The sequence below is a fragment of the Mixophyes fleayi genome, chromosome 5 (genome assembly GCF_038048845.1).
Source record: "Mixophyes fleayi isolate aMixFle1 chromosome 5, aMixFle1.hap1, whole genome shotgun sequence".
NCBI lineage: Eukaryota > Metazoa > Chordata > Amphibia > Anura > Limnodynastidae > Mixophyes > Mixophyes fleayi.
In genome coordinates, this window is record NC_134406.1 from 187,352,108 (window position 1) to 187,373,695 (window position 21,588).

A 21,588-nucleotide genomic window follows, 5' to 3' on the forward strand; every position below is an offset into this window, starting at 1 on the left:
TTACCACAAAGTAGTGGAGATGGCACACAAGGTGTGACGGTCTGCAGAGCAAGGCACTGAAGATTCAGAGAACAGGTAGCAATAATCTGCAGAGCGTTACCACAGGATAGTGCAGTAGACACAGTGGCTGTGATGATCTGCGGATAGATGTGCTGGAGATTCAGAGAACAGGTAGCAATAATCTGCAGAACGTTACCACAGGATAGTGGAGTAGTCACAGTGGCTGTGATGATCTGCAGATAGATGTGCTGGAGATTCAGAGAACAGGTAGCAATAATCTGCAGAACGTTACCACAGGATAGTGGAGTAGTCACAGTGGCTGTGATGATCTGCGGATAGATGTGCTGGAGATTGGGAGAACAGATAGCAATAATCTGCAGAACGTTACCACAGGATAGTGGAGTAGACACAGTGGCTGTGATGATCTGCAGATAGATGTTCTGGAGAATTCAGAGAACATGTAGCAAACAGAAGCCAGGGAACAGGAACAGCAACACAGGTAAATGCAACAGATGATCTGGCAAAGGTTGCTTGGGACAGGCAGGCTTATATAGGCCAGAGGCAGGTGTTTAAGCTTCTAGCAATATCGAGGCAGCTCTGGCAGGTAAGAGCAGTTTAAGCACCACAATGGCCCCTTTGGTGGACAGTGGTACTACAGGCAGGATATGGATATATACAAAGGTCCAACCAAGTACCTGGCAGACAGGAGCTGCAGGATGCAGATCATGACAGTCCGTTGACTGACCTTTACCCAGATATTTTGTAATACAACACTGTGTCTAGTGATCTAAAAGCTGGAACCATATAAAAAGGTGGTTCCCAGGGACTGCTACTTTGGTTATATTGTCTGAGGGGACAAAATGTATTAGATGTAAGACCTATATAATGCAATTCAAGGGCCAAGAACATCATAATGTAGCTCCAACATTATCTGGGCTGAAAGGGATTAAGCATCTCTCCCAAACCTTTTTTAGGAAAACCTCTTGAGGACTTTCCATTATTAATCATTAACCCTGGTGTGTAACAAGTTCTTTGGGTTTTGTTACACAGTTTATCCACCCTTTGTTAATGTCTAACCCAAGTATTGTTGAATAAAACTGCAATACTGGGTATTCATATGTTTACATTTACAATATAAGAATCATTATTATAAAGCATTATAATCTGTTGTTTTAAAACTCATACTGTGATTTGCATTCATATATAAACTTTAATTATTGATATATTTAGTCAAGTAACCTAATGTAGTACATCATTACCTTTGTACTCTACAATGATACAAGTGTCCATTTCAGGATGAACTCCATCCATCAAGATCATAAATCTAAGATGCTCATCTACCTAAAACAAACATTTTGCATACTATTAGGTGCTAGGGTTAGTAATAGGTGCATTTGTTCATGTATTATTACCATTACTATTATTATTACAGAGGAATAAGGGACAACAAAAGCATGTAACCATTGTGGTGGGAAAATATCATTAGTCAATTATGTAAGTTATCAGAGCAATTTTTATTATATATACAGTAAATACACAAAATTTAAAAACAAAGAAATATATTTATTTTGAAGCCATCAAACACAGCCATTATTTCTTTAAGATGGCTTTTTTCAATCTCAACAAGCAGCAGTTTATATACCCTTATTTACATACATATTACTTACATCAGTGCAGTTTATCATCAACAAATCTTATAATTACAATATTTTGTTATGAGAACATTTATATAAATCATTGTTTTGTACATTTGATTAGAAATAATTTGTCTGTTAATTTTCCTCTGAGAGTAGTTTGTCAAAGATGATATATAACAGCAAGCAATAGTATTTTATACCAATAATTTTAAAGAGACATTCTTTCTTTGAATTCTACATATTAAATGGAAGTGTAAACATACATATAATTCATTCTTTCACCATCTAATCCCAGCCATTTGATTATGTCCAAGATTATGGTATAATAAAAGAATTACATGTATATTTTATATAGGTAACTTTTTTAACATTCATCATGTAGTACTGAAAACTGATGTAACAGACTTTAGTAGCTTACATGAAGAAAACAGCTTTTTCACCCACTGACTTGTTACATAAGATTTACTTTTAGCAACAATAAATGGCAAGTCTGAAAATGTACATTTGTGTTTGCAACACAAATTTTAATAAAAAGAGTCATCTGACCTGCTGCCAAATTCCAAAAGGAACAGCATTGACATTTGTTAGCGTAACTCCACTCTTGTCCAGATACCAAAACACAGGTCTTTCAGTCTTTCCAACATATATTGGGACATCCGGTCTTCTCTCGGAAAGTTTCCTGAGTGTAGGATAACTAGATATCAGAAGAGACATGATTAGTATTATTTGGTATTTATTCGGAAATGCTTAAAGCTTTTATTTTTACTATTATATTGTTCATAGTCTGCAGCACAGTATGCTACCTACAATTTGTTGTAACAGTGGTTTCCAAAACTGGGAATGGGGACAAGGTGAACATTCTGGACAAGTGTTGCACTAGTGTCATGTTGTAAAGTGATGATAGTGATTGTGCTTACTGAGATTATATGGAATTTATAGAGAAAATATATACTGCATAGAAATTGAGTTTAACATATTGAAAATAATAAATAAAATGTGTAGGCATAAGTTATTCTGGAATGAGAACCATATTTTCCCATGTGAATGGATGTACTTACTTTGTCACCTGGTCTGGGGGGCGATCCCTGTAAGAGGGACCTTACACAGTTTATCTGGGTTTTTGTCTCACAATTAATAACCAACTGTTACTGACCACTCCTACTGGTGACACCTGCTACCCGACACTCGCCATCTGCGAATGCCAGCTGTACAATAGTTGTAGGAGGAGAGTGCTGCCACCATCAGGCTCGTTCACAAGCACCTGGAACGTCTTTCTTCTGGGTAAATGGTATAGCTGCTGGAGCGCCTCTTAGCTGTGAGCTGTTTGGTGCCTCCTGGCAGCTTACCATGGATCTGTTAAGTGCAAATTGTCATGTGATCCTACTAGATCCCCTTTGCAAGATGTTCACCTTCAGCAGCCCCCTTTCTAAGGAACTATATATGTTCCACAGTACTCAGTTGCCCCCAAGACAAAAGCCGAGTAGCAGTAGTTGTTGTTCTCACTATTACCCAGTGAAGTGGACAGAACATTATAGGAGGTAGTGTGCAACCTAGATGGTAACAGCAGAGTAAACTGAGAATCAGACTGTAGCAATACGGTGCTAGTCTCTTGTACATAGAGAGACACAAATAATATATGTATCTTCAAAAACAAAAGTAAAACATTTGCATATTCAATACACACTAATATCTGTGTATTAATCTCAGTCAGTCTCTTAAAGTGCAATGTTCAAGTGTCCATTAGTATATATATTACAATGTGGTCTTTAAAGCTGATATGCAAGGGTGTACAATGATAGCCTTGAAATGAAGAGAAAAAAACAAAAACAAAACAATAGTGTAATATGTTCAGGAATACATATACACCTGGTGTAGATGACACTTCCACACTCCCAATATCAAAAACGGTGAGTAATAGCACAGTCCTCAACCGATAAGTACAAAACAGAATAGGAGATGTAGAGATAGAGATTAATCAAGGTGTATTAATTTAGAGTAGAACTCCTTCACCTGGAATATGGAGCCCCTCTCGTGAGTAAACTTACACAAATGAATGCAAATTAGAGGCTTCAGGGTAACAACAGGCACTTATGTTCCACACATAAATTATTTTCTTTAGTCCTGTCTTGTACTATTCCCTAATGTATTTGTGCTCCAATAAATGATATGGAGAAAAGGGGAATGAAGGAAACAAAAGGGATAACATAGTGATTTATCCTTTAATAAAATGAGTTTAAAAACAATAATAAAACAGATCAAGTCACAATCCACGATTGCAGCACATATATAGAAGTGGCAAGGCCGCCTACCAGAGTCACAAAGTACAACAGCATGTAGTATGCAAATCTACGCCGTTTCCCTTTCACAGAGATGTAAACTTGTGCTGGACCCCAGAAGAGTTGTCCTATCACTCACTCATGCTAATGCGTTTCAACCCTTATATTCACGGTCCTTCTCAAGGCTTGTAGTGTACATGTGTCATTCTGCAACCTTTTATAGAGGTAATAACAATAATAGTTGGAAGCAATCTTCACACTTCACTTCCGAAACTCAAGTCTCGATCCCAGAATGAGGCTTGACTCGCAGTGTCATCAATCGCATTTGCCGTGATCCAAGACTAGTTCTCAAAACGAGGACTGGTGCGCAGTATCTCGTGGAAAAAAAAACCTTTAATCCCATTATTCATACTAAATATAGACAACCATGTTATGATATACACACCTCGATAAATGAAAGGGGCTAATGATCTATAACACTGCTGTTACCCCAATATCAGAAATGATCTTGAATACAAGGTAATCATATAGTCCTTAATGTTATAAAAATGGGTGTTATCTGATATTAGTGTGTATCTGATATTAGAGTTTATTGAATACGCAAATATTTTACTTTTGTTTTTGAAGATACATATATTATTTGTATCTCTCTATGTACAAGAGACTAGCGCTGTATTGCTATATCTGCTTTGAGTTTTATATGTTATGTAGAGGGTACCTTGGTGGAACCCTCATTGATATGGGCATTGGCTGCAATTCTATTGTGCGGTGGTTAGTCCCTTTCTTTTTTTCTGTATGAGAATCAGACTGACTTGTCTATTAATGCAGAGCAATAGACAAGCCAAAGTCAGGAGCAGAATAGGACAGCAGTTCCTTTAACAAGCTAGGGTTCAGGGCAGGTAGAGATATATATGCTGATCCATTCAACAAGCCAAGGTCAAGAGCAAGAGAATGCAGAGTATCTTTTAAACAATCCAGGTCAAACATTGAGAACAGAACAGATTAGGATACAAGGCACACTAGGTCAAGCAAGAACTATCACCAGCTTTGGTATGGTAATTGGTAGGGGTTTAAAAAGCCAGCAGAACCAATGAGAAATTGCAGGATGATTAGCTGCATGAGTGCAGCAAGTGAAAGCTGATGCTGCCAGACTGAGAGCTGAAGAGGCACTGGCTGATAACTAAACACATCAGAGCACACTACTGCCAGCTGACAGGAAAAGAATGCCAGTTACAGATCTGACATGTAGCAAATTTCTAAATACATGAGAGTGCAATCCATTGTCACCTGACAGGGAAAGGACACTGGTAACAGATCAAGAATTAGGTGATATATCAGGTTGTAATCTGCTGTTGCATGACATGATAAAGGACGCTGGCTGCTCTTCCTAGGCAACAAATCCGGCATGATGCAATGCTCACCATATTTTTTAACAGGATCAAGACTGCTGGATAGCGGGCAGAGTGTTTAACACTGAGATGCTTTGTTAAACATGTGATAGCCATGGAACGCATTAGAGTATAAGCTTGTACCTGTTAGTCATAGGATACAGCATGCAATTACCTTGAGGCAGAATCTTGAAGCAGTGATGGATTATTGCTCAAAGGTCCTTATAAGGACCTTTACACACTAGTTAGAGGTACTAGAGATCATCCAGAAGTTCAGATGGTATATATTGTAAAATACAAAATACAGCTCTTTTTATAAAGTTTCTGTCACAAGTGTTGATCCAACCCCTGCCCATACCTTCCACCACAATGTCTAAAATATCACATTCAATGCTTAGCATGAAGATAAATTATATTCTCTAAATTTTAATTTAACATAATTTAAATGATCATAATTTACATCAAATTCCCAAATGTTTCCAATTTTTTTTTTGGTGCGTGTTTTTTTCCTTGATTTAAAAAGACTATGTACTTTTACATAGGATTTACCAGATGACGTACTGGGAACACTACCATCAGGACTGGTGCCAGCACCTGCTTGCTGATTCTGCTCATATGTGGACTGCTTTGATTCCATTTTAATGAGCCCAAAGCACTTGTAGTGCAAAATATTGTATAGATAGATACTGCTGATAAATATCACTTTTGACAGCCAGAAAAATTAGTGTTTCACACTGGGGAATATGGTATACCCCAAAGCACTTGTAGTGCAAAATATTGTATAAATACTGTTGCTAAATATGCCTTTTGGCCAGGCGCAGGCTGCATCGCGTGCCATGTGATGCGCCCGCCTGTGCGCTGAGGCGGCCGCATCGCATGTCATGTGATGCGGCCGCCAGGTAATAATTAGGTTATATTGCAGCCGGAGAGGAGGGGGAGCTGGGCGGCTGGCCCTAACAATGGATAAACTGAGCGGCCTGGGGGACCGATGCCCCCCTTACAGAAACAAAATCTTATCCTGAGAACCATACGTCCCAAACCTTCTGGGTAATAGATCATATTCCTGTAAAAACATTTGCTGATTTTGAAAGATACCTAAGATGATCAGAGTGCATATGACTTATATAAATTAAGTCAGCACGGCACAGTCTCTCCAGCCAATCTGAAGGAGGCTCATGAAGTAACCACCATCCTCGAGCAAAAGCTGGTCCAATAAGCCAAGGATCAAAGATCATATACTTCTCACCAAGCTTCACTTCCATGCAGGCATGAGTTAGATAGGTAATCTGCAAAACATAACCAATGGTTTCAGTCTCATTTATTTATTTACTAGGACACAGATTTGTGATTTTAAACAATAAGTAAAGCAATTTTTGACATTTGTGTATCTCAAAAGCTATGAATTATTGAGCTGAAAAATATATCTAGAATAGCTGAAGAGCTTTGCTAAAATAAATATGTCAATCATGACCTTCTTTGCAGCATGTTGCCATGTTAGGATGTTGGTACATCTCAGCATGCAGAGTGTGAGTGGCAACTTGACAGACTTGTTTTACAGAAAGGCGCTGTGTGGATTGGGGGATAGGTACACAGGGTCAAGGACAATGATATCAGAGAAGGTTAAATAACATTTTTTTTACATGCAATTCTTGACATTAGGACATTGTTTTAAAGATGTGGGATGATGGGCTTTATCTGGCTGTAATTAAGTGCCTTGTTAATACTTGGACACAGACGCATATACAGCTGTCAGGATGCGTGTCTGTTGGGGTGCTGGAGGGCTGGTGCAATGAAATGCATTGATGATGATGACGATTAGCAGCGGTAACTAGAGGCTTCTGTTTGGATGTTTGCGGATTCACTTCTCCAATTGATAGTGCTAACTTCATTAGTGTGACACTGCATTATAAGATGTTGCAGCTGTCTATTTGCATTACTTAATTGATGTTTCCATTTGGACTGCAGCAGGAAATGATTTTTAAACGGAAAAAACAGGTGTTTGCACTTAATTTAATTTCACTAAATTTAATTTTTATCTGTATTTAATCATTTTTACACATCAATGCGACATCTGAATTTAATAATAACACTGTTCAGACACTATTCTCTCTTGTGTATATGACTATTTTAAACAATATAATTATTACATAATTATATTGTATAAGAATAAGGCAAAGAGACTGTAATACTAACACTGTCTACAGTTTCTCTACGCTACTCTTGTTGCTCCTGACATAAAACTGGCCCATATGCTAATATTGAAGTGCTGGATGAATTGTGAGATGCCCCCGCCTAAGCTTAAATGTGCTTTCTTCATAGGTGCCTCTATTCCTGCTATTGTTCGCAGTACAAATGCATGAGACTCTTAGAGTTCGGGCCACTGGTGACAGGGTCCATCAACCCCTTGCCTGCCAGTACATGGATATTTGCATGGTTACTAACACCTGACTGACCAAAACTTGTGTACCAATTTTCACATATTCAAAACAAATATCTATTTTGGTAGCAAAATTAAGCAAACATATAAATTTTAAATTGTAATAGACATAAGACAAATGGGAAGAATGGGATTCTACTAGGAAGGGGATAGGGAGAGATTTTTGTTTTTAATAATATGTGTTTGTGCTTTTTTTACTTTTACTTGTTTTTATTTAACCAACTCAAGTTGCTCCCCTTATAGCCAAAATCCATAGATCCAATGTAAAGCAAGCTACTATTAGACACATTTTGCTTTGAAATATGCTACCTTAGGAAGTCTTTGTGATTCAGGCATCCTCTGCGCTCATCTAACCTGCTCTTCAGCAAGGGGATATAACATCACATGATTCACCTTTGTAATGCAAAGTGATGTAGAAACTAGGGATGTGCACCGGCGACTTTTGAGGTCTCGTGTTTTGTGTTTTGGATCCGGATTTTCGCGATGTTTTGGGTTCGGATTTGTTTCGCAAAACACCTGCCAAAAGGTTTTGGTTCGGATTTAAGGTTTTGGATTCGGATTTTTTTTGAAAAAAAACTAAAAAGTGTAAAAATCAAGTTTTTGGGCTTATTTTCACTCCTACGCTGTTATTAACCTCAATAACATTCAATAACAATAATTTCCACTAATTTAAAGGCTATTCTGAACACCTAACACCTCACAATATATATTGTTTTTTTAGTACAAAACGTTGCAACGAGGTATCTTTCTGGACTGCGTAGAGGAGTGTTCCCCACAATATAATTAAAAACCCATCAACTGGTCTGAATTACACCCAAAAATAGTATCTGGACTGCGTAGAGGACTGGCCACTGGCCACCACAATATAATATATAGAAAACCTTCAACAGGTCTGAATTACACCCAAAAAAAGTATCTGGACTGCATAGAGGACTGGCCACTGGCCACCACAATATAATATATAGAAAACCTTCAACAGGTCAGAATTACACCCAAAAATAGTATCTGGACTGCGTAGAGGACTGGCCACTGGGCACCACAATAAAAAATATAGAAAACCTTCAACAGGTCAGAATTACACCCAAAAATAGTATCTGGACTGCATAGAGTAGTGGGCACTGGGCACCACAATAAAAAATATATAGAAAACCTTCAACAGGTCAGAATTACACCCAAAAATAGTATCTGGACTGCGTAGAGTAGTGGGCACTGGGCACCACAATAAAAATTATATAGAAAACCTTCAACAGGTCAGAATTACACCCAAAAATAGTATCTGGACTGCGTAGAGGACTGGCCACTGGCCACCACAATATAATATATAGAAAACCTTCAACAGGTCAGAATTACACCCAAAAATAGTATCTGGACTGCGTAGAGGACTGGCCACTGGGCACCACAATAAAAAATATAGAAAACCTTCAACAGGTCAGAATTACACCCAAAAATAGTATCTGGACTGCGTAGAGTAGTGGGCACTGGGCACCACAATAAAAAATATATAGAAAACCTTCAACAGGTCAGAATTACACCCAAAAATAGTATCTGGACTGCGTAGAGTAGTGGGCACTGGGCACCACAATAAAAATTATATAGAAAACCTTCAACAGGTCAGAATTACACCCAAAAATAGTATCTGGACTGCGTAGAGGACTGGCCACTGGCCACCACAATATAATATATAGAAAACCTTCAACAGGTCAGAATTACACCCAAAAATAGTATCTGGACTGCGTAGAGGACTGGCCACTGGGCACCACAATAAAAAATATATAGAAAACCTTAAACAGGTCAGAATTACACCCAAAAATAGTATCTGGACTGCGTAGAGGACTGGCCACTGGCCACCACAATATAATATATAGAAAACCTTCAACAGGTCAGAATTACACCCAAAAATAGTATCTGGACTGCGTAGAGTAGTGGGCACTGGGCACCACAATAAAAAATATATAGAAAACCTTAAACAGGTCAGAATTACACCCAAAAATAGTATCTGGACTGCGTAGAGTAGTGGGCACTGGGCACCACAATAAAATATATAAAAAAACCTTCAACAGGTCTGCATTACACTGCACATATGGCTGCTCCTCCATCCTCTCCATCATATACATGTTGGAGTTTCAGCGTGTGAAAACCTCTTGTTTTTGATAATGTCAGTGCATTTTGAATATTTTTCAATTTGCCCCACACCACTGAATGTACTTTATCTATGATACGCATCTATCTATCTTGACTGCGTAGTGTGGTGGCCCCGGTACACAATTTGGTACCGAGGCCACAATATAATTAAAAAACCCTCGACGGGTCAGAATTCCACCAAAAAAGGGTATGGACTGCGTAGTGTGGTGTGCCCGGAACACAATTTTTTACAGCGCCAACAATATAATTAAAAAATTGGGCATCAACTGTCACCGTTGTTTAATATCTGATACACCTAAATATGGACTGCACAGTGGAGTGGCCCCGGTAGTAAATTTGGTGCCGGGGCCACAATACCTCCTCCAACTTCCAAGTGTAGTGTTTATAAAGACAGACAGCGTCGAAGTGTTATTAGTTGACTTTCTTAACCCTAAAATTGTTCCTGTTGCAAATATTCGTGTAGTGGACAGTTACTTTTTCATTGAAAGACTCAAGCTTTCAAGTGTATTGTTTATAAAATATAAACAACAATACAGTAGTTTTAGAGCACGTCAATACCTCTTGTTTTAAATTATGACAGGGCATTTTACTTTTGGTTTAATTTCTTGAATTTGTTTAAATTTGGTTTTACTTTTTGAACATGGCAAATGACTGTTGATTGGTCATATAATGCAAAAAAAAAAGTTCCAAGATGGAATTGTCCTTGGGCCCTCACACCCACCCTTATGTTGTTGAAATAGGACATGCACACTTTAACAAACCAATCATTTCAGCGACAGGGCCTACCAAACAACTTTGGCTGAAATGATTGGTTTGTTTGTCCCCCCACACCAAAAAAGCTATTCATCTCTCCCTGTACAGACAAAACAGGCTCTACTGAGGCAAGATGTCGTCCTCATCCTCAACCTCTGATTCCTCTCCCCCTACAGTGTGTACTTCCTCCTCATCACACATTATCAATTCGTCCCCGCTGGACTCCACAACCACAGGTCCCTCTGTACTATCTGGAGGGCAGTGCTGTACTTCATTGAGGAATTGATTATTCATTTTTATAAACATCATTTTTTCAACGTTATGAGGAAGCAACCTCCTTCGCCGCTCACTGACCAGGTTCCCCGCTGCACTAAAAACTCTTTCCGAGTACACACTGGAGGGGGGACAACTCAGGTAAAATAGAGCCAGTTTGTACAGGGGCTTCCAAACTGCCTTTTTTTCCTGCCAGTAACAATATGGACTGTCTGACATGTCTACTTGGATGGTGTCAGCAAAGTAATCATCCACAATTTTTTCTATTGTGACAGCATCCAATGCAGCGAGAGTAGACATGTCTGCAATGGTTGGCAGGTCCTTCAGTCCGGATCAGATGTTATCAGCATCCCCGCCAGTGCCTCTTTTGGGAAAACTGAGCTTTTTCCTCGCAGCCATAGATGTGGAAGAAAATGAGGGTGGAGCTGTTGGCATGTCACGGTCCTCTTCAGAGGACAATCTCCTGACCAGCAGGTCTTTGCACCGCTGTAGACTTGTGTCCGCCGGAAACAGAGACACAACATACGCTTTAAACCGAGGATCGAGCACAGTGGCCAGAATGTATTCCTCTGACTTTAAAAGAGTGACCACCCTCTGATCCTGGCAAAGCGTACGAAGGGCTACATCCACAAGAGCTACATGCTTGGTGTAATCGCAATGGCTTACCAGCTCCTCCCTCACTTTCTCCAGCTGCTTCTGCAACAGCCTGATCAGGGGAATGACCTGACTCAAGCTGGCAGTGTCGGAACTGACTTCTCGTGTGGCAAATTCAAATGGCTGCAGAACCTTGCACAACACGGAAATCAGTCTCCACTGCGCTTGACTGAGGCGCATCCCCACTCCTTTGCCTATGTCGTAGGTGGCTGTGTAGGCCTGAATGGCCTTTTGCTGCTCCTCCATCCTCTGCAGCATATAGAGGGTGGAGTTCCAGCGTGTCACAACCTCTTGTTTGAGGTGATGGCAGGGCAGGTTCATGCTTTTTTGATGTGCCTCTAGTCTGCGGTAGGCACTGGCTGAATGCCGAAAGTGTCCAGCAATTTTGCGCGCCACCACAAGCATCTCCTGCACACCCCTATCACTCTTGAGGTAATGCTGCACCACCAAATTAATGGTGTGGGCAAAACATGGGACGTGCTGGAAATTGCCCATATTTAATGCCCGCACAATGTTACTGGCATTGTCTGACACCACAAATCCCCATGAGAGTCTAAGTGGGGTAAGCCACTGGGAGATAATTTCCCTCAGTTACTCTAATATGTTGTCAGCGTTGTGCCTCTTATTAAAGCCTGTAATACACAATGTTGCCTGCCTTTGCACGAGCAGCCATTTTGTAGATGCTGCTACTGATGCAGCTGTTGCTGTTGCTGCGGAAGGGGATGCATCTACCCAGTGGGCTGTCACAGTCATATAGTCCTTCATTTGCCCAGAACCACTTGTCCACATGTCCGTGGTTAAGTGGACAGTGGGTACAACCGCATTTTTTAGAACACTGAGGACACTTGATCGTACTTCTCTGTACATTTTTGGTATCGCCTGCCTAGTGAAGTGGAATCTCGACGGGATTTGGTACTGGGGACACAATACCTCTATCAACCCTCTAAATCCCACTCCACTGATGGCGGACACCGAGCGCACGTCTAACACCAACATTGCAGTTACAGCCGCAGTTATACGCTTTGCAATAGGGTGACTACTATCGTATTTGGTGGCCATGGCAAACGACTGTTGGACGGTCAATTGTTTTGTGAAAGACTTAGCGGTCTTACGACTTCCCCTCTGGGAAGATGACCGACTAACAGCAGCAAACAGCAGCAGTGGCAGTAGTAGGCGTACTGCTGCAGGATTCCTCGGATGAATCCCGTATTGAGGAGGACTCAGTCTGGCTGCTGACTTGGGCTGCAGGACTGAATCTGATGGAGATTGTGGAGGAAGTTGACGAGGAGGGTGTTGCTGGTGTATATCCAACTGGACCACGGGATTTAGGTGTCCCTGTACCGATGAGGGTCCTAGCCCCAGTTCCTGAACTAACCACTGAACTATGAAGGTTATTCAGGTGACGTATAAGGGAGGATGTTCCTAGGTGGGCAAGATCCTTACCCCTGCTTATTTGAGCTTTACATAAGCTACATATGGCCATACATTGGTTGTCTGGATTTGGATAAAAATAACTCCAGACCGAAGAGGTGCATTTTTTGGTCTTCTAACCAGGCATGACGATGGGCTTTTTCATCCCATGGACATCAGCTATTTCCCCCCCTGGTGCCTCATTTACAATAACCACATCACCATCCTCATCATCAAGTTCCTCCACAGCGCCAGCTACATCATCAATAGGCTCCTCCCGAGCCACCTCTTCCCGTACAGTGATGGGAAGGTCAGGCTTGACAACCACCAACACCCTTGGACTCGCCTTGAGGATTTGTGATAATTTCTCTTTAGAAGGCAGAGTTGTTTGCTGTTTTGTTGCTGACAGCATAACTCTCTTCAATTTTTTGTAGGGGGGGTGGAGGAGGGATAAGATCCGTGGGTGAAGCTGAACCACTAGTTATGAACACGGGCCAGGGCCTAAGCCATTCCTTGCCACTTCGTGTCGTAAATGGCATATTGGCAACTTTACGTTTCTCCTCAGATGATTTTAAGTTTCTCTTTTTGCTACTTTTTCTAAAATTGGGCTTTTTGGATTTTACATGCCCGGTACTACGAGATTGGGCATCGGGCTTGGAAGACGACGTTGATGGCATTTCATCGTCTATGTCATGACTAGTGGCAGCAGCTTCAGCATTAGGAGGAAGTGGGTCTTGATCTTTCCCTACTTTATCCTCCAAATTTTTGGTCTCCATTATATGTAGCACAAGATACTGCAGAATGTGTGAACTTGGTAATATTGCAGTACCAATGGACTTATACTGCTGGATTGGTTTTGCAAATTTGGTTATAATTACTTTTTTTTTAAAAAAAAAATATTTTAATATTTTTTATAATTTTTTTTTTATTTTTTATAAACTTGGGAATAATGGGGAAATAACTATGCCCTTAGAAGCACAGAGCACAGGACACAGCACCACTGGACTGAACAGGACACAGCACAGGACCCAGCAGCACTACGGAACTCAGCAGGACAGAGCACAGGACACAGCACCACTGGACTGATACTGCAGAATGTGTGAACTTTGTAATATTGCAGTACCACTGGACTTTTACTGCTGAATGTGTGAACTTGGTAATATTGCAGTAGCAATTGGCTTATACTGCTGGATTGGTTTTGTAAATTTGGTTATAATTATATTTTTTTTTAAAAAAAATTATTTTTATTTTTTTTTAAACTTTTTTTTTATTTTTTAAAAACTTGGGGATAATGGGGAAATAACTATGCCCTTAGAAGCACAGAGCACAGGACACAGCACCACTGGACTGAACAGGACACAGCACAGGACCCAGCAGCACTACGGAACTCAGCAGGACAGAGCACAGGACACAGCACCACTGGACTGATACTGCAGAATGTGTGAACTTTGTAATATTGCAGTACCACTGGACTTTTACTGCTGAATGTGTGAACTTGGTAATATTGCAGTACCAATGGGCTTATACTGCAGGATTGGTTGTGCAAATTTTGTGGTAATTAAAAAAAAATTAAATTAGTTTTTTGTATTTTTTTAAATAACTTTTTTTTCTTTTTTTAAACACAGGGGAATATTGGGGAAATAACTATGCCCTTAGAAGCACAGAGCACAGGACACAGCACCACTGGACTGAACAGGACACAGCACAGGACCCAGCAGCACCACTGACCTCAGAAGGACAGAGCACAGGACACAGCACCACTGGACTGAGCACAGCACAGCACAGCACTGAACTGAACAGCACGAGATATAGCAGGACAGAGGACCACCTAACACACCCTCCCTCTACCCTCATCAATGCCCGAGTGAAGATGGCGGCGACTAGCGGGGAATTTATAGGATCCGAGTATCGCGAGATCCGACAACGGGATTATAAGTCAGAGTTTTAGATTTGAATTTGGCGCCAATACCCGGATCTGTCTCGGATCTGACTCGGATCGGCAACGTTCGGGTGGGCTCGGATTTCATAAATCCGAGTGCGCTCATCTCTAGTAGAAACATACAACATACAACATTTATAGACTGGAGAAAAGGGGTTCTTGGCTGTCTGAGCTTGTGAGAGGTCTTGCAAAGTACTTGCTGCATAACAGAAGGTTCAGGAGTTCCCGTCCTGCAGATTAAAATGTGTTGGGGGTTTCCGTGGCGTAGCGGTTGTGGTGGTGTGATCTAAAATGGATGAATGAGAGCTCCTGCTAAAGTACTATGCTGCTTCACTTGAGAAAAGTTATAATAAATAGCATATAGGGAGCGCAACTTACTAAACAGACTTGATAAACATGAAGATAAAGTCTACTAGGTGTTTTATATAGTGTGAGGCGGTATCAGTAATTTGACAACAAGCAAAGTGTAAAATTAAAAATAAAATAAAATAAATATAAATAAATGAACATAAGTAAAATGAAAAAGTAAAGGCTCTCAATGTTTATTACACGTAATATCTATAGCAATGCTTATGGCTCACAAAGTTTTGTCTACAGTAGGCTTGTTAATGGGTTGTCAATATTTGTGGGTCACAATGATCCCTCAGTACTTTGTGTATAGTGTTTATAATGAAATAGATACTAAGGGGTACATTTATCAAGCTGCGAGTTTCCTGCGGGTTTGAAAAGTGGAGATGTTGCCTTTAGCAACCAATCAGATGCTAGATATCATTTATTTCGTACATTCTACAGAATGATGGCTAGAATCTAATTGGTTACTATAGGCAACATCTCCCTTTTCAAACCCACCGGAAACTCACAGCTTGATAAATTTACCCCTAAGTGTTTAAACATTTATCCTGTTTGATCTAAAGTCAGTGTCTAAATCATGAAGTCTGTGTAAAAGTATGAGTGTAGCAGGATAAGTAGTGTTGAATGAGGCTGTATGGTGCTAGTGCTGTGTGGCATTCAGAAGCTGTATGTCGGAGGCTAGGGAGTTCACTGGTGGTAGTGGTGTATGTGTAGTTTGGAGAGGGAAGTGCTCTCATAAGAGCACTTCTATTTTCAGGAATCACACCTGGGTGATGTAGGTTAGAGTCGAGTCTATGTATTTGTTGCCAGCAGTACAGTCTTCTTTGGAACGCAGAATGTTTTCTATTTCCTGTACTTCTGGTTTTTAGGTGGACTGCCAGTGCATTTCTTTTGTCTCCCTGTAGTGGACTCAGTGTTAGGAGATGTCAGAGGAGCAGGGATGTAAAGTGTATGTCGATTTATCTGTAGTGTTGGTTGAAAGAAGTTATGTATTGGAGAGAAGAAGGAGAAGGAGAAGGAGGAGGAGAAGAAGGAGGAGGAGGAGACAGTGTGGAGATTGCTAATTGGAGGGGGTGGGAGAGTGGGAGAAAGGTGGGGACCCTATCTGAGGGCAACTTGTATGTATGATATGGGCATTCCAGGTGACAGTGTTATACCCAATGGGAATAGGCATTGTGGATGATAGTCGCGGCAGATAAATGCTTGTTGTGATTTAAGTGTAGTAGAGTCCGGAAAAAAGTTATCTATTGATGCGCTAATCTGAATGTAAGACAATATGAATGAAAATAAATGAATGTGTCATGGAATGAAATTGCCTGTGTTAGATGAACAAAGTAGGTTATATGCGTGGGGGCGTGCAAGATGTGGGTATGAGAGGGGTGTGGCTTGATAGCGTTGCCGAACATGGAGGGTGGGAGAAGATAAATATCTAAGGGGTATTGTCGCATATTAGTATATGGTGGTTGGGTATGGGATGCTGATTAAATACAGGTCTGGAGTAGTGAAGTGTGGTGGTGCTTAATGATGTATGTTTGTAGTTGAGTGGGCTGGTAGGAAAGGTGGTGGTGAGTAAGAGGCCAAAAAGTAAGGGGATAAAGTACAGTTGACTAGGCTAAGGTGCTGGTTAATGGTAAAAAGAAGGGATACCTGGGGGGGGGTCTAAATTTTATAGTTGAGCTGAAGTATGGTTGGTTGCGAAGGATGTGGGTGGAATTGAGTCAGACCTGCAAGGGTGCAGTGAGGGATGCTCCTATGGGGTGGGGAGGGTTGTAGTCTAAGCTTAAATGATGGGGTATCTGGATGTTAGTGGTGGATCTCAGAGAGGGTAAGTGCTTCTGAAAGATGGACAGATAGGGTGAATTGGTTGGTCATCGGAAGGTTCCAAAGTCAAACCCTTGAGTACTTTGAGTACGAGGGTGCCCAACATGTGAATCTATCTTCCTTCTTACCAGAATATATGTGTCACAAAGTCTTCTCCTCTTCAGGGATTCTTTCTATGTTTTATGCCCAGGAAGGAATGTCCTGATAGGTCGTGGTTGTGGTGTAGTCTGAAATGTTTGGAAACGCTGTGAGTCTGTACTTCATTTCTAATGTTTCTGATGTGTTCAGATATTCTGATCTCCATGGTTCTTATTGTCCTTCCTATGTGTTGTAAACGGCAGCGGTATTCTAGGAGATATTCAACACCCGTGAGTTCACAAGTGATTTTCTTTCTGAACTTGTAGGTTTGGTTTATGGTGCTTGATGATTGTTTTGTGATGGTTGTCTAGTTCTGCACTTGTCATCTGTTGCAGTGATATACACAGTCTTTTCTTTCTCCTTGCCAGGTGCTGGTCCTGTTTTTTTGGTCGGAATGAAGTGTGATGTGAACACTTTCTTGAAGTTCTGTGCATTTTTTTGTAGGTCTCTCTGGGAGTGCATCCTTCGATTTCTTATCCTGAAAGATGATATGCCAATGTCTTCTCAGGATTTTCTTCAGTTTATTTGTGGTGGCTATTGCACTGGATGATGAATGGTGGTTGTTTTGCTTATGTCATGTTTTTTTTCACTGTTTAAGTGAGTAATTGATCGCTTTAAATGTTGTTTTTTTTCCAGTTCTTGACTGAGGAGAAAGAGTGTTTGTACTTTCTTTTCTTTTTCAAAGTTTTGGAAAAGTTGAGCAGTTTTTTGTAGTTTCTTGAACTGTTCTCTGGGGCTGTTCTGCAACCAGAGTCTGCAGTGGTTGCTGATTGCTGGGATGCAGTTTTTGAAATCTACTGATTTGATGTAGGTCTTGATATAGGTCTTATTGTGTAGATTCTCACACTTTATGTAGATAGTGAGATCTAAGAAATGTCCCACTGGTGTTGGTGATAAAAAAGTGTTGATTCATCTTGTTGTTGTTGATGTAGTTGGTGAATATGGTAAGGTCTTCATGATTTCCTTTCCAGAGGAAGAGGATGAAATCAGTGTATCTCTTCCAGAGTACAAGATTGTGGAGCCACAAGCACTGTGAGCCATAAACATTGTGGGCCATAAACACTCGGAGCCATAAACATTGTGAGCCATAAACATTGTGAGCCATAAACTGTTATAGACAGTGCGTGCTACAAGCATTGTGAGAAGCATTGTGAGCCATAAACATTGTGATCCATAAACTGTTATAGACAGTGCGTGCTACAAGCATTGTGAGCCTTAAACATTGTGAGTCATAAACACTCGCAGCCATAAACATTGTGAGGCATAAACTGTTATAGACAGTGCGTGCTACAAGCATTGTGAGCCTTAAACATTGTGAGCCATAAACACTCGCAGCCATAAACATTGTGAGCCATAAACATTGTGAGCCATAAACACTCGGAGCCATAAACATTGTGAGCCATAAACTGTTATAGACAGTGCATGCTACAAGCATTGTGAGCCATAAACATTGTTTGCTTTAAACATTTGGGCTCCCAAAAAACAGTAAGAGTTATAGACACAAACTAGCCTTGTGATCAGCCTTATTAGACAGTTTAACTCCTTAGGCATTTCCCAACAAGGCTATAGACAACCACACATTGCCTAAACACCCTAAACACAATTCACTAAAGAGCTATTAACCATTGCAAAAGACCATAAATTATAACCTGAAAGAAGACCTTAAAAAGCCAGAAGAAAGAAACTGACTACAAGGATAACAGATACAATTTTCAGGAAATAACTACAAGAACTTCCCTGCAAGAACGACTAGTATAATTTTTCACGACTCATACCTACCTACAGAAATACATTTTGAACAGCCGCACACATTGAACAAGCAAGTTGCCCATAAGAGGCAAGTCTCTTTTTTCTTTTTTTTTTTCTCTTTACAAAATCCATGGAGTACAAGAAAAACACAGACAACAGAAAGACAACTACAGGACAACATCCCAAAGACAGGAAAACCATCCATTCAAACTGCTGACACTCCCCTCCTTATGCAAAAAATAACAAAGACAAGTACCCCACAGAGGGGAGTACACACGCCAGACTCTTTTTCTCACCATACAGATTGCACAAGCAAGTAACACCCACACCACAGCAAATATACAATATATGTTGTGAATATGTGGATAGGAACAAAACAAAACAGTTCCTAGTCCAAGGGGCAGGCTGGGCTGGGAGGCAGGGAGGCATCTGCTCCCCGGGATTTCCCCATAGTGGATTACCTTGGGCTGGGTCTCTGGGCCACCTGCATTTTGTTCCCTTTAAAATAGGCTGCTTAGTTGAGTCTTGACCCCAGGCTAAAATTTGCCAGCCCTCCCCTGCCAAGACTGGATAAGCTGGCTGTCATTTACAGCAGGGTTCTGGTAATAGCAGTGTGCTTGGTAAAACACAGCTGCCAAATGTATTGACTGTCCGTAAACAGTTATTTGGTTATGGTACTCTAGAGTAGCTTATTTTAAATGGCCCAATAGTTTGAAGGTGTTAATACTGAATAGAATGACTATTTAATAGGATGTCTATGATCATTGTTCTTCAATGACAGACCCCAAATCTACTTTACAACATTTGAAAAGGAAAAAAATCAAAAGACTATATAAGGCCTAACACCGATCTAACAAAGCTCAACTTCCTGTCCACCCGAAAACATAGTCAATACATACATAAACATGCCGCCATTTTACTGAAGTTAAATTCACGCCATGACCATGCCACAAAAAATGACACTATTGGCAGCATGTAAAAAGGTGAATATAAATTAATCTGCAACAACCAATAAACAAAATTTCTATTGATTTATTGATGCAGAATGTATTTGACCAAAATCATGTTATCTCTGTTATATAGTCACATTATATGCACAAACTTTGATAATGATATTGGTGAAAAACTAATATTATTGAATACTTTTTTGGGGCACCCAAATGATTAAATGTTTTTACTAATTTGTGTATATAAATATTACTATAAATAATTATTATTGTACCTAAATTGTATTGTATATCCAGGGCCGGATTAACGGGATGGAGGCCCCTGGGCTAATGGGGCCCCCATTCCCCCGTGAGGCCCCCCCATTAGCAGCCTGGCCCCCCTGTTAGCCGACCGCCCCCCTCCCTCCCTCCCTCCCCTCCAAGCGCTTACCTTCTCCTCTCCTGTCACTGCACTCCTCCTTCCGTGGCGCGCTGTAAGCTCCTTACTGAGGAGATCTCGTGACACTCTCGCGAGATCTCCTCAGTAAGGAGATTACTGAGCGCCGGAGAAGGAGGACTGCAGTGACAGAGCTCAGCATTGATCGGGCCGGGGGTGCCCCCGCCCCCGTCCCGGTCAATACCTCTGCTGAACTCTGTCAAGGGCCCCCTGGATGCCCGAGGCCCCTGGGCTGTAGCCCAGTTAGACCTCTGGTTAATCCGGCCCTGTGTATATCAGACAGTTCAGGATTTTTGCATCAGTATGTGCACTGTGCAATCTGTACAGAATGTTTACCTAATAATACGTATTGATTTGTAGTTGCTACTTGGTTCTCTGTTAATGACATGAATTCAATAAAAATGTAATAATAAAATGTGTTACTGTGCAAAGTGCCAGTGACATAATCAGTGGTAGTCACTGGCATACTGTATACAGAGTGCCTTCCCATATGGAGTAGCAACACTCCTCCATTGGAGACCGAAACAGGTAGGAACTTGTAGCTTATGTGTTGTGTTTTGGGACACATGTGACAAAGGGAGAATGGTGGGGGAACATATGTGACAAGAGTAAGTAGGGAGGGTATATATCAACATGTGTTCGGTTCTCCCATCATTTTCTCCTTGTCACATGAGGGTAGGGGGCAGGCCCATTATATTTATAAAGCACCTCTGTGACAATGTATATAATTTATATACAACATTTCTACTCCTACTAGCTCAGTTAAAGGATCATTACACCCCAAACTGGTTTCATAAGGTTACTTACCTGGGGTATCATGCTCAGTAATAAATAATTATCAATAAATTAGTATATTAAGTATTAAATATTAAGTATTAAGTATTAAATGTATATATGTCTTAATTTTAATATCAAATGTTTTCTGTCTATAAATGGTAACATGTGGTTATTATTGTTTATTTATATAGTGGGGCAGCATGGTGGCTAAGTGGTTAGCACTTCTGCCTCACAGCGCTGGGGTCATGAGTTCAAATCCCAACCATGGCCTTATCTGTGTGGAGTTTGTATGTTCTCCCGTGTTAGCGTGGGTTTCCTCCGGGTGCTCCGGTTTCCTCACACACTCCAAAAACATACTAATAGGTTAATTGGCTGTTATAAAAATTGACCCTAGTCTGTCTGTGTGTGTATGTTAGGGAATTTAGACTGTAAGCTCCAATGGGGCAGGGACTGATGTGAA

General features: G+C 40.7%; 1 protein-coding gene across 1 annotated transcript in view; it reads right to left on the reverse strand.

Annotated features, from left to right (window-relative positions):
* Positions 1-21,588, reverse strand: part of LOC142159505 (cytidine monophosphate-N-acetylneuraminic acid hydroxylase-like) — a 158,814-nt gene that overhangs the window by 111,011 nt on the left and 26,215 nt on the right. The window contains exons 5-7 of the mRNA XM_075214400.1: positions 6,397-6,587; positions 2,184-2,331; positions 1,260-1,341 (exon numbers count right to left, since the gene is read on the reverse strand). Of these exons, the coding sequence (XP_075070501.1) occupies positions 1,260-1,341; positions 2,184-2,331; positions 6,397-6,587 (421 nt within the window). The remainder of the gene's footprint in view (positions 1-1,259; positions 1,342-2,183; positions 2,332-6,396; positions 6,588-21,588) is intronic.